The 14,127-nt window shown below is 43.0% G+C and overlaps 1 protein-coding gene across 1 annotated transcript in view; it reads right to left on the bottom strand.

Annotated features, from left to right (window-relative positions):
- syne2b (spectrin repeat containing, nuclear envelope 2b) overlaps window positions 1-14,127 on the bottom strand; it is a 220,340-nt gene that overhangs the window by 37,136 nt on the left and 169,077 nt on the right. The window contains exons 111-113 of the mRNA XM_078175419.1: window positions 13,901-14,056; window positions 10,219-10,377; window positions 9,103-9,269 (exon numbers count right to left, since the gene is read on the bottom strand). Of these exons, the coding sequence (XP_078031545.1) occupies window positions 9,103-9,269; window positions 10,219-10,377; window positions 13,901-14,056 (482 nt within the window). The remainder of the gene's footprint in view (window positions 1-9,102; window positions 9,270-10,218; window positions 10,378-13,900; window positions 14,057-14,127) is intronic.

Genomic DNA, 14,127 nt, shown 5'->3' with positions numbered 1-14,127 from the left:
GCATCATTAAGATAGTAAAATGTTCCTACATACTGTAGGGGGGTTCTTAACCTGTGGACACTCTGCTTGTTACACACAGGCACACACCTGCATGCACATACACAGAGAAAACGTCTGGCAACAAAGCAACGCCTCTTGCATTTTTTAAAAGGACACACCCTCTCGGAAATGTGCGCTCCCGCTTTTCTCGTCCGAGCTTGAAAATGGATGCCGAGAGATTTACCTCCGTTTTATCAAACGTGTGCTCAGTCCACAAGATTGTGGAAATGAAGGACTTACAGTGACTTTGTTTAAAACTTTTAACGCAGTCCGACTATGTTTACGAGCACAAGAGTTCAGTGAGCCACCGAAGGACAACCCTGCGGATTTACTATTGGTTCTGCAATGTAGGGAGTTTTTTTAAACTCTGAAATTGTATCCGCCCATCTAAACACAAAATCAGGGAGAAAGTCATCAGTCTTTAGTTAAGCAAAGCATCTAAAGACTGACTTGTGAGTCTAGGTTGCAATTGGGTGAAATAATACATCATTAATGAGGGAAATATTAATGACATTCTATAAAATGTGAACAAAGCAGAGATCAGAGCAGAGCTACTGTCTGACTTCCCATTAAGAGAGACGCTGTGCGCATTTACACAGGAGGAGCAGCGTAACTTCACTGATTATTTCAGAAGCTAAAAGTTTAGTTCTGTTTCCTCTGTCAAGTTTATAACTACAGCTTTTAGTTTTGCTGCCTAAATGTCCCATGACATTTGCTGCAGTGACATCACCACTCTTGTTGCATTACTCTCAGCAGAAAACTGCTCGCTTCAATGATTTGCTGAAACTCCATCTTCTCACAGTCCTGTGTTCAAACACAACAAACCACTGCATTAAGCGAGCCAAGCCAGCGTCATGAGAAGTGCACCATCATCACCATGACGACCAGATCTACGACTTGAAAAGAGAGCCGAGCAGTCGTAATTAAGCACTGTGTTGTTTTAATGTCAGTATTAAACTGCCACAGAACATGACACTAAATAACATGTAAAAGCTCCACTTGAAATTAACGACTCGATTAACCATAGTTTAGAAACAAAAACACGCTGTGTGACAGTGAAAGCAGGAGATTTGCTGCACCAGGTGTGAGGAGACGCAGACTGAGACGGAGGAGGCTGGAGAGCAGAGACATTGCTTTTTAAAGACAAACATCTGCCTCGCGTGCATCTTATTCAGACAATGAGGAGAGAGGATGGTGGCCCCTGAGGCTGAGGGCCCGTCGGCACAAAGGCTCGTGTCAGCAGACGGCAGCTGCTGGGCTGGGTGACGGAGCACCCGGTTTGTTCTGGGGGACAAAGGCGAGCAGCGGGCCAGTGTCAACGCATCTAATCCCTCTACAAGTCAAACCTCAGCAGTCATCTGCTGTAACTTAGCTGGGCAGGACGCAGACAAAGGCTGAGGGTCAGTCATCACTGACTCTGAATCAGCTCCTCTTCAGCTCCATCAGTGCTTATCAAAACGTGTGACTCAGTGCTGCAGGACTGTGGCAACGAAAACACTGACTCATTCAGGTCTGTGAAGTAAACTACTTCATTTTATGTTGTGCAGAAGAAGAGGATTAATGATGGAAAGAAATAGTGACATGGAGACAGGGTTAAGATTGAGAGATGTGTACTTTAAACGTGACCTGGGTATCTTTCAACCTGGATCAAACTTTCCAGTGTTTTTGTGTGTAACACATTTTTTGAATAGGTCCAGTAAAGAGCAAGACTGCTGCAGCCTGAAAGTACTTGTTTTTGCCACTAACAGAACCAAATTATTATTCAAAGTGTCTGACAATTTATGGAAAGGATCCCTACAGAGAAACATTTTTGTTGAAGAGTTAGATCCTTTTTGTTTAACCAGAAACAGCCCCAAAATCGCCATTGCTTAACCCACCAGACTCCATTTAAATAAACAGTAATTTTATCGTTATAAAGCACACACAATATTAAAAGCTGACAGAAACAAAATTAAACTCACCAAAGCTGTCTTGTTTTGTCTTTTGGCTGTTCCAACAATCACCAACTCTGATTTGGTTGAAATAAACCATCATTTTACCCATTTAGATTTGAAAATATGCTGCCTCTATACACGCTAAAATTTGTGTTTATTTAAATGGAGTCTGGTGGGTTTGGCAATGGCAATTTCGGGGCTGTTTCTGGTTAAACAACAACGATTATACTCCTTAACAAAAGGTCTATCTCTGTAGGGATCCTTTCCATAATGTTGTCACTTCTGGCCAAACAAAATCTCCAACCTTCAACTGTACAAGAAAACAGATAGCTGGAGCATCATCAAGGAAATCACACAAACGTTTGATGGCATGTTCTAAGAACAGAACAGGGTCACATCACGAGAGTTGCCTTGAGATGGACACCACCAGAAAAAAAAACAAAAAAAAAAACAAACATGAAATGGCCCAAAACCACCTGGTGCAGAACTGTGACACTGGAAAAGATAAACCTGTCATGGGGTGAGACACAAAATGCTGCCAAGGATTGAATGCAATGGAAATAGCTCATTGAAGACTTAGGTCCCATAGACAATAAAGAGGAGTAAGTAAGTCAATTGATGGCGCACAAATGCCCTGATTGGTTATTTTGCAACCTGGCACTCGTTCAGTACTGGCCTAGTTTCAAAAAATGTTATTCCCATTAGTCATTTAGACACAGAGACATGGAAAAATAGGGTCCAAATTGAAAAATACTAAAGTTTAAATAATGAAATGTTTCGGGAGGGTTTGTTTGAGACTTCATGAATTAACTTAATACAGCCTGAGACTGTTTTTGCACCTAGTGGCTATAAATGGTACTGCATATTCAGGCATCTCTGCTTTGGTGATGCAAAGGTTCAATATTTACTGAGTCGGACCACTGAAAACAGAGTGCAGGTGTACTCAGCACCTTAATTCTAACCAGCCTCCTGCAGCACGTGTTTCATTGGCTCAAAGAGTTGGGGTGTGTCTTCTCTCAGCGTGCGGGTGGATTAGGCTACAGGAGGGTTAAGTGAGGGCTGGAGCCCAGTGATCTACAAAGCTACTTTTAGCTGTGTCTTTACTTTTTACCCACCACACACACACACACACAATGCTCAGATTCAGGAACATGTTATAGTAAAGCTGATCATTAATGAATAAACACTTAAAGTTCTGATCCTGAAACTGCTCCGATGGTTTCGAGGTGAAGAGCATGGACGTGACAATAGTAAAATGGTTCCCTGATCGTGCTAAGCAGCTTGTGAAGACTCCCCATGTTTATCAGCTTAGAGGCTTTTCACCCCCTCCACTCCAAAGCAGATCCTGAGCCTCAACTCCCACTGTAGGTTTTGGCTCCCAAGATGATCATTATAATATGACAAAACATATTCAGTGAAGCGCTAATAGGTTAGAGATATTCACGGCTGTCTATAAACTTTGATCAGGAGCTGTTTCTCCTGGTTTGGGCCCCTAATGAAAAGAAATGTTAATGCTACAGTAGCAACAGTATTTCAGACAACAGTTTTTGTGTCGTCATCTTGGCCCCTGTGCACGAACGTTTTTCACAAATAGAGAATTGGCCAGCCTGCACAGAGCCCTAACCCCGACCCCCTCCACCGCCTCTGGGATGAACCAGAACACCAACCGAAATGGTTATTGTCTGTAGCTGTGGTGTTATAAAATCTAAATCAACAGTGTGACAACGGCACATTCCATCACAGACACGAGGCTCGTGCCTCAGCAGCGGCTCATTAACAGGCTTAGCCTCGTTATGCTGGTCAGTCCCTGAGGGGGCAGAGGGGGGGGGGGGCAGCTGAGGGGAGGGGAGACGAGGGTAAATCCACTATTGTGTGTCCCGCTCCCTCTCCACCCCGGTCCCCTTTCTATTGTGTAAGACAGAGGGCACATCTTTGAACTAACAACCTGTCAGTCATGATGAAGACTCTCACCCTCGTCTGCCTCGTCGCTCTCTGTCAGTTTTTGCTTTGACTGGAGATTTGGGTTTTCAGGTTTGTAAGGCAGCGGATGACTCAACCTGTCTTTTTCAACAGCTTCCACTTTAGTGAGAAACGATGAAAAAAGTCACACGTAATGAAAGTGAATAGACGACTGACTGAACGTGGAAAAACGTACAGTTCATTTGATTTGTAAATGGATAAACGTTTTCAGAATGTACTTCCTCTTTACACTAAAAAAGGGAAACATTTGAAGGGCATGTTATTTGTGGGTTATTATGTAAGGTTTTACTGGTCCAGTCCACTTGAGATCACAGTTGGTTGCATGTGGCCCATTAACTAAAATGAGTTTGACACCCCTGCTTTAAACCAATTACAATTGTCTTGGGCGGCTCTACGCCCAGGATGCAGCGACGGTGCTCTTGCAAAATAGTGTCGGGAGGGTGAGCTCTGGCGTTAACGTGGTCAAATCCCTGCAAAAGAAAGGGCCACAGAAAACAGTATGAAGACGTCTAGAGTGCAGGTTACTAGCTCTGAGGCTGTTGTTTTTTCATGCAAAACGCTGAAACAAAGTGTGGAGATAGGTCTGGCTATAGCTATAACTGTAGCTGTAGGTTAAACTATCATTTATAACAGTCAGAGAGTCTTAAAACAAACCGTTATTAAGATGAACTTGCTAAAATAAGGGAGATAAACAGAGGCTAAGGAGCAACAGAGTAGCCACAGTCACCAAACAGCCACCATATGGCAGATCTAAGTCAGTCATTCCCATAGAGGATAAGTCACCTCTACCCCCACCCGACAGGTTTAACCCATCTGGCTCCAAGACAACAGTCCACTGTCACTCAGCTTCACTCAGTTCAGCTCAGTTTGCTCTGATCTCGTGGATTTTATGAACTTGCAGAACTCAGAGTGCATTACGGTCACCAAACAGGTTATTATCAGTCATCAGTTTAAACTCACTGTCCTGTTTTTTGCCAGATATGTGCCAGTAATTGCTGTGCACTTCACCACCCTGCATCCAGTCTGCTGCTCAGTGATGACACCGCTGATAATAATTGCTGTGCTGTTTGACAATGGGAAAGCGAAGTCACTGAAAAAGAGCAAGAAAAGTCAAAAAACATGCACTAATGTGGTTTCCAGGATCAACTGTGTAAACGCTGAGAACGCAGAATTATCTTGAAAATTAAAGAGCACTCAAACTAACACAGATCTGAGACAGAAGATTCACATTATGGCATCAGTTAAACAGTGAAGCCAACTGTTGACTGACAGGTGAATTTTGGAAAGTACAGTGCAGAAATGCTGATGAGTCACACCACGACACTGAGCACCAAAAATTAAGACAAACTGCCAAAATAAATAAATAAATAAATAAAATAAAAATATTTGCAACATGTAAATCAATGCAAGGCTGCTCCAGGTTTCAGTCTTCTGATTGGCCAACATCTTCGTCTTTGCCTGGCTTAAGGGTCACAGTAATATTGCCACCTATAGGTTGGCACACTCGTGACAGTGCTTCAATTGTGTTTTTGCATTTTCATTTGGACAGAGATTTCTTTAAACAGTGCTTGTGTGGACAGGATTTTTCGAGAACGAAGGAGGAAAAACCCTGTTTGCAAAAGTACCTCTGCACATGTGGATCAGAAATAGACCCTTTTCCCAACCATTTTCCATAACTTTCCAAACCCAACAATCACACCTGTTCTACAACAACAATTGGCGAGGTGTTCGGAGGAGCAACAGTGAGCAGGGTTGGAGTTTCTCAGGTTCTCTCTTCATTCTTCATACCTTGAATGTCTTCTAGGGGATGATCGCTACCTTCAGATGGAACTTGTGAGATCTTGGTTACCACATGGGAAGCCGTGTACACCGTATGTTTGGCATTCAAGTGGTTAAAGTGTAAGAGCACCACACCTAGGCAACAGCAACTGGACACTACTGTCACCAAGGCAGGAAATACAAAGGCATAATGACAGAGAGATGAGGTTGTTGGGAGTATCAAAATTTCCCTCAGACATATAAGGCCCTGTTTAGACGGCAGCAGTTTCTCTTAAAATGGAAAAGTCTGTCCTTTGTGTTTTAAAAAACTTCTGCGTTTATATGACGATGTTATTGAAACGATCACACGGAGCCGCAAAATCTACTGGAAACGCTGTAGTATGCACGCCAGGCCCAATGGGTGGCAGTGTAAATTTGCAAAGCAACGCCACGGCATGACGCCATGCGCCTGCGCTGAAGCGCCTTCCTCTTTGCTACAACACGATTATTACAAACCAAAACAAAGAAGACACAATGGCGAAAGCACGCACGGATAACTTTGTCTGGAAGGACGACGAGGTGGAGTTGCTACAGTAACAGATCTACACTTCACTTCAAATCAACAGGGTGAGCAGCGCAAACAGAGCTCGGCATTGTTGTTGTGACGGTCGGCATGCCTAGTGACTGGAACCGTAATGCGCATGTGCGAAAAGTCTCCGTTTTCAGAGGAACTGCATATTGCAAGTTTACATGACAACGGAGACGCTGCCGTTTCCAAAACATTGCACTCTGGAACCTGTTTTCAAAATGTTGCGTTTTCAGGCACCCAAAACGCCGCTGTCGTGTAAACGATCGGCCAAAACGCAACTAAAGTTTACCGTTTTCAGTTGAAATCGTATAAACGGGACCTAAATTTACGAAGAACACGTCTATACAACTAAAATAACAATATAAAACCTTTTCATCCACCAAGAAACGTCCACAGCTTTCACCATTACGGAAACATCAGCAAACACATCACAACTTGTGAACTCTGCCTTTAGATGTGCTCAGAAAACCAACTTCGTTTGAGTCAAACTGAAAACAGCAGGACACGATCAAATTGCCAATTCAATTCAAATCAACTAAACAAGACCTCCTTCTTTTCCTTCATATTTACTGTGTCACAGTGGATCAGCCGATGGTTCATCTCACTGTCACTGTGTATATTCACCTTGTACCTATCAGTCACACTGCACAATGCTGCTCCATGTAGATCAGCAGTAGAGCGGCACTAAGCTGAAGCATGAACATTTCACCCGCTTCCAGGCACCACTCATCTGTGTATTGGACTGAGATTTGCATTTATGGATTAATATTAATGTCACTCTATCTTCTGTTGGCTCTGAGCTTTTCCATTTTAATCTGCAGCCACAGTAGAATAACAGCTGTGCTCTGCCTGCTCCTGCTCTCAGAGGTGAAAACCAACAACGCACAGATAAAGCTGCATGGGTTGAACTGCAGCAGCAAGCAAATTTGGACTTTAAATAAGTCTGTGATGCCTTATAACAAAAGAAAGATTCAACAGGTTTCATGGGACATGGAGTCTTAGATTTGAGAAGCATTTGTTAGCAGCTGATGATCATCTTACAGTCCAAAACACTTACTCTCAACAAAGCACGTCACAGAACAGACAGTCACAGGAGACAAAAACATCATTCATAAAAGATGCTAATTCCCCCTTACTGTTCATTCTGCAGCACCTACAGTGTGACTTTAAAACAGAGTTGTTCACACTGTGTCGCAGCTAGCTGGGTAACGTCAGTGCTCTCTATAAAAGAGAAGCTGGTAAAAGTCCAAAGTACAAGGCTGCAGTTACTTCACCAGCAGAGAATTCCTCACAGTTATCACTGAGTCTGTTTTCAAGTGGGGTTGTTAAAGTCTTACGATCAACAGAGTCATATGAATCACAGTTATAAAGAAAAGGAGACGTGATTTTCCAAATGAGGGCGAGGTGATGTCGTTATCACAAGGTAATGGTCTGGTCAGAATGACAGACCTCTGATTGGTGCAATAACACACGATTATGTTGCATTCATGTGGTGTCTGAATATTATGAAAAAATTAGTTGACTGGAAAAATTATGTGATTGTCTCCACCAAATCGGAACATCACTTCGGAAAGTCAGTGCAAAATGTGGGGACTGTCAATTGTTCTAAAGCCTTGTTAGTCCTAAAAATGTCCTACTAGTCAGACAGCCCATTTCTCTGACAGTTCTTCATCCCCAAATCAAACGTCCATTGTTGTGAAGTTACGTTTCTCCAAAAATGCACACTCCTTGCAGTTGGACGATTCAATCGACACAACAAATCGCTGTGTTGATCTTGAAATTAGGTTTAGGTACAAAATCCACCTGGTAAAGGTGAGGAAAAGAACATGTTTTGGCTTAAAGCACCATGTTTAGTGGCACAAAAGTCACTGGAAAAGCAGGGACAGGTCAGAGAAAAACTCCCAGGTCTGTGGGTCAAACGCTGCTGGGAAATGATGCTAAGGGTTGGTAAAAACATCCACATTAAGTCCTCAAATGCTGCTGGGAAACACCTCTAAGGGTCTGTAAAAACACCTGGGTTCAGTGGCTCAAATGCTACTGGGAAACGGCACAAAGGGTTGGTAAAAACACCTGAGTTTGGTGCTCAAACAGCGCTGGAAACACCTCTAAGGGTCAGTAAAAACATCTAGGATTGGTGGCTCAAACGCCATTGGGAAACTGAAACTAACTGCAGGGAGTTTATTTTTGGAGAAGCTAGACTTCAGAGCAATGGGCGTTTCTTTGTGGGATAACGGGCTGTCGACAAAAATGGACTTTTAGTCCAGCGGGACATTTTCCAGACTAATGGGCCCTCAGGGAACAATAAAGTATATTGTATCTATTGTATCTATCGTATCGCACCATTTATCACTTTTTTGCCCACATGTAATTTGTAAAATAGTACTTAAGTTTGTAACTGTTATTTGCTGTCCACGTAGAGCGTATGAGATTAGTTAGAAAAGTTGCTAACCTCAGGTAAAGCAATATTTTAGAGGTTTTATAAAACGCACTGGTGCAAAAACAAGTCTGGGACAAAATCACTTTGTAATGTGAATCTTCACTGGGACGTTAAACGCTCTGAGCCATACAGCATCCATTTTGTTTCCACAGTTTGACCTAAAAGCTCATGAACACAGCAAAATCGGAAGAATGATTTCCCATCTCAGGAAATGGGATCATCCCAGGAGCATGTGAATGCAGCATAAAGATAGAGCTCCCATATAGACGGCAAACAGAATTGTTATCATGGTGCTCTTGGAATGTTGACACACAGTTTACCAAGGTTTCCTCCATTTTTCTTCCCACCATCGTTTCTTTTCTTACCTGGCCTCTATGTGGTCAAACAGATGCTGCCAGCGGTCGTTGATGTCCTTCAGCTTGTCGTTGATCTCCGTCTCTTTCGTCTTGTTGCTCGCTGTGATGAGTTGTTCTCCGAGCTGCTTCAGATGGGTTTTATTCTCACTGAACAGGTTGATCTCTTCCATGCAATCCTAACGGAGAGACACAGAAGACATAATCATTTTCAAATGATATGAAATGATATGCTTATATGTACTAAAAAAACTTCATAACTTCTCTACAGGATTCAGTACATTTTTTTCACTGTGCTGCTGTGAGTATGACATTAAGGACAAGGTTAGCTTTATGATGGCTCAAGTAAGGATAAATAAAAAAGATGTGGCATTCATTTAAAACCAGATCAACTACACTTTTACTAAAATTAAACTTAATTTACCCCCAATTCAGCAAAAATCATGACACCTTCAGACTCTGGAAGTTTGCCAGAAAGCAACACAACTCAGGGAAAGACTCTAAATTTAAAGCTCCAGAGCCTGAAAAGATTTAAACCCCCCGCCAGGGCAATAAGTTTGGGTTTCTATAACAGCAATCGCCTTTACTGCTCTCCTCTCCCCTCCCAGTCACCCTGCGCACAGCGTGACAAATGAAAGGGGCTGTGAGTTCGACACAAAACAAACCCGCGTGGCCCTGCTGGGGCTCAAACAGCTGTCGTCTCTTTAACAATCAGGAGGGAATTCACAGCTTTTTGAAAATCCCAGACCGTCCCTCTGCCACCCGGCCCAGCGTGCCCCAGTGCAGAGCGCAGAGCTGACGCAGCAACATGAATCTAACATCACATGTTCTGCTCCATAACTTAACTTTGTTTCAAATATGTTCTGCTAATAAAACTTTATTTTATACAGTGACAGAGCAATATCACTCTCACTAGAACTGTTCAGTTTCATAACAACAAATACCCTTAAATAACCTGAGAAAAGCAACATCTCATTCACACAGTGAACTTTGATCATCAGCTCTGATGAACGATGATTTTACATCCACCTTAATTCATGGCATTAATCCAATCTGTATCAATCACTCCACTGCAACTCAGTACCTACTGAAAGTGTGAATGGGAGTGTCTTCGCTGCAGGCTCCTACCTTTTTGAGCTTCTCCACCATCTCCTCGATGTTGAGGTCCGAGTTGTGCGCGACCTTGTTCTCCATCTGTGTCAGCCACTCGCACAGCTCCTTGTTCTTCTCGTTAAAGATGATCCACGCATTCAGACGATCTGCGATCTCCTGTTTACGCAGAGACACCTGACACAAAGAGGATTGGAGGGAAGAAATTAAATAAGCTTTATTACTTTAAGACACTTAGTCGCACTGTGTATGCATAATCTGCGTCTTAATGTTACTGATACAGATGCACCCAGTCATATTAATTTACTATCGTTTTAATTTGATTTGAGCTGTAGTGGACAGAGTTGGGAGGGGCGGAGAAGTTGGATGGCATGTACAAATGTGTTTATAGCTGATCCAAAAGGCCACCCTGGAATAGAGCCAAATCAAGTGCCATAATCTTTAAAATTTGGGGATAATGGCATACATTTTTGAACAGTCTTTCCTGGAGGGTGTTCACAGTGTTGCAGTTGGTTGTAAAGGAAAAGGGACGCAAGTAATTGTATGAAGAATGAAGGACTAGAGCTTGAAAGAAAAAGTCTGAACCCTGCTTACTTTCACACCTCCACACACACCTGGGCAATCACAGGGTAAAGTTAGTTTGTCCGTTGAACTGAATGTTTCAGAAAGTTACAGACACTGAAAGCCCCCCGTTTCCAACACTTGAGAGATGTCAGGGAGCGTGTTTCAGACACTGTTCCACAACATGACAAATATTTTGTTTTCTTTCCAGGCATGCAACCTGATTTAATCCCTACTCGCCATATTCCGATGCTTGGGCAGAAACCTCTGGCATTATTATAATGACAGCAGGGCCTTTTGTGTTGAATCTTGACATAGAAGGGGACGGCAGATCTTGATGCAGAGGGGGTTGGATGTAAGTTATATTACTTGGAAGGGGTCAGCGATTAGGTTTTGGCAACAAAACTTACTTGGTTATGGTTTGGAAAAGATCAAGGTTAACTAAAGACTCGTGACAAAATAACTTGACAATGACTTTAAAGCCCCTTTTACACTGCCAGATTTTCTGTGAATGTTGGGCCGATTTGGCGGCCAGCTGCAAGCGTTTAGACACACAGAGCTGGATTGGCGAGTTGATCCGAGGCGCCCAATTTTCCGCCTCGTAGGGTAGTCATATTGGCGGAACCCTTTAAGTTTAAACAGACGGAGGCAGCCTTCCATAATGGTAGGTGCTGGTGATGACTTGTGGGAGGAGCTGTTGATGACGCCGCACGTGCGAGCCACTGGCGGTGGATAAACAGGAAACAGCTGATAGCAGGAATTAGCAAGCAGCTAGTAGCAAGAGGGAAACGCAAACCTGACAGATACTGTGAAGATGAGCAACTGGGGAGACAAGGAATTGCGCGCCCTCCTTGTCCTCGCAAACGAAGAGGCCATTAACCGTCAGATGACGGGGACGGTGAAGGACGGGCCGACTTTTGAGAGAATCACCACCTGACTAGCCGCAGCTTCCCACCCACGTCACTGTTTACATCACACGCTGAGCTACACGTTTTGTTACTTGCTCACGCCCCCCATTGCTCTGAAAAAGGCACATTCTGTATAAACAAAAGTAGGTAGGCGGCATTTTGCTGCACCCCCCGATTTCGTTTTTATACTGCCAATGCTGAAAGAAGGCTGATTGGGCTTTCCTGCAAATTTGCACAATTCCTGTCTAAAAAGGGCTTTAGTTTCACACGGGACACAAACACCAGTCTCCTGAGTCAAAGTCCTGTGCTTGTTGAGCCATGCCAAAATGAGCTCACTGCTACCCCAATGTTGAATGAAGGCAAAACTGAAGATCACTGATGTGGGTGAATGTTTTCCATTATTAAACACAGGGGGCAGCACTGAGATCATTACTGCTTGGCACAAAAAAAATGAGATGAAGAAGACTTTGAATTCCAACAACAACTTTGAAACCATGGGGTTTTTATGCTTGGAGTACTTTAAAACAGGCTTCAAACTCTCACAGAAATATATCTGGGTGACTTTTCTACCTTCCCTGTAAAGCAGCACACAGACACTTAAATATTAGGCCTGATGTGGATGAGACAGCCCCAAACAGGGCTGTAGGTGCAAATACACAAACAAAGACTAAGTCAAATGCAAACACACAGACAGTAAAAAGTGAAAGTCAGTATGATCACGACGACTCCCCATCCCCCAAACTCATTTCAATACACAAGCTCCTCTTCTTGAAGCCTCTCAGCTCATTACAACATTTCTCTCCTGTCACCATCTGTTCCCCACAATGCCCCTCATCCCCTCTCAACCCCCCCACCCAGACCTGTTGGTCTCTTCAGTCGCCCTAAAAAGACTCACAAGATTTACTAACTAACACCTCATTAAAGGCTTTGACTTTAACACTGATGACTGGAAAACAAAGAAACCGTGAACTCTGTTGAAACTCAGTGTGGCGTATACACTGTAGCTCTGAGAGCTGTCAGGAACATGTCTGCTCTCAGTAAAAACTAACTTTGATTTCATAAAGAAAAGTTCTGCTTTGCGCCTTTTAGTCGCCGCACCAACTTTCCCTCGCTGTCTGCTCGTCCTGGAGCAGTTTGATGAGCTAAACTATCTCACCTGACCTGCTGCTGTCCAAAACACACACACACACGTTCACTAAGAAAACAGAGTGAGTCACTGTTTGGGCTGAGCTGGTTACACGTGTTAACTCCTCATTGACAAACCTTCCACAACCTGCAGTCCTATATAGTTTTCAAACAGAGTCTATGGTGGATCCAGACAAGCAAAAAGTTTGACGACAAGGTGTCTGGTTGTGCAGCCTAATTTTTTAACTTTATATGAACTCTTTCTGTTCTCAGGTCATGATTAATAAGGAGCCATAGCTTTCCAAAAACAACCGGTATTTGCACCAGTAATACTTTGAAATTACTACCCTTGGTGATTTAACTTCATTTGATGTAGAACAAATTACACATATCACTTAAAACACATACTTTCCAATCTGTCCAGTCACCTCATGCTGTGCAGCCAAACTTTGTTCCACAACACAGGAAGATATTTCAAATTTTAATAAAGATCCCAAAGTTTCCAGTGACACCAAAACATACTGAGCTGAATTTGGGCAACTGTGTATAAAACGATGAGACATCGACATGACTGGAGCAGTAATAAAAGTCTTAGGTTGAATACTGTACTTATCGTAAACATAAAACAGCTTTGATTAAGAGCTGAAGCAAGCTAATAAAGAATATACGACACGATACTATGAGATACTGTGGAATATCATCATTTTCCAAACCCTTAAAATACATAATATCAAAGGAAACCATATGTTAAGGTGTTAAAAATGGGTCGCCAAGTGAGAAAGAAGTTGAATGACCAGTGTTATTCACTCTTACCGTGCACTTTATATGAATTTCTGCACCGCCAATGTGTTAAAATTACTTTCCTGGATAATTCAACTGCATTTAAGCTAGATAAAACACTTAAAGTAGAAAATTTAAGCAAAGATGTTAAAGAACTTGGTAATTTACTTTGTCATGTTTTGCCATTGAACTAAATATAAGAAATAAAAGCAGATAAAGAGCAGAAGCAGCTCATTCTGACAGGTGAAAACTTCACCACACATGAGTCCCATCTGGTTTTATCTTCAGGCAGCAGGAGCTGAGAGCATCACACCCATCACACTAACCTTGAGGCAGAGTTCCTCCCACTGACAGTGCAGGTGCTCCACCTGCTCCTGCAGCAGTAGGACATCGTCTGCGATGATGTACTGGGACAGATCCGTCTTCATGGTGCTCAGCTCCGTCAGGCTCTCAGCCCAGTCCTCCAGGGAGTCCTCGTTCTCCTGCATACCATAACACACCGACAGCCACAACAGAACCGTCAGGGACCCCCTCCAACAGCTCGCGCTCTCTC

This window comes from Epinephelus lanceolatus, chromosome 15, assembly GCF_041903045.1.
Source record: "Epinephelus lanceolatus isolate andai-2023 chromosome 15, ASM4190304v1, whole genome shotgun sequence".
Classification (NCBI taxonomy): domain Eukaryota; kingdom Metazoa; phylum Chordata; class Actinopteri; order Perciformes; family Serranidae; genus Epinephelus; species Epinephelus lanceolatus.
The sequence above is the reverse complement of the archived record's forward strand: the minus strand, read 5'-3'. Positions and strand labels throughout refer to the sequence as shown.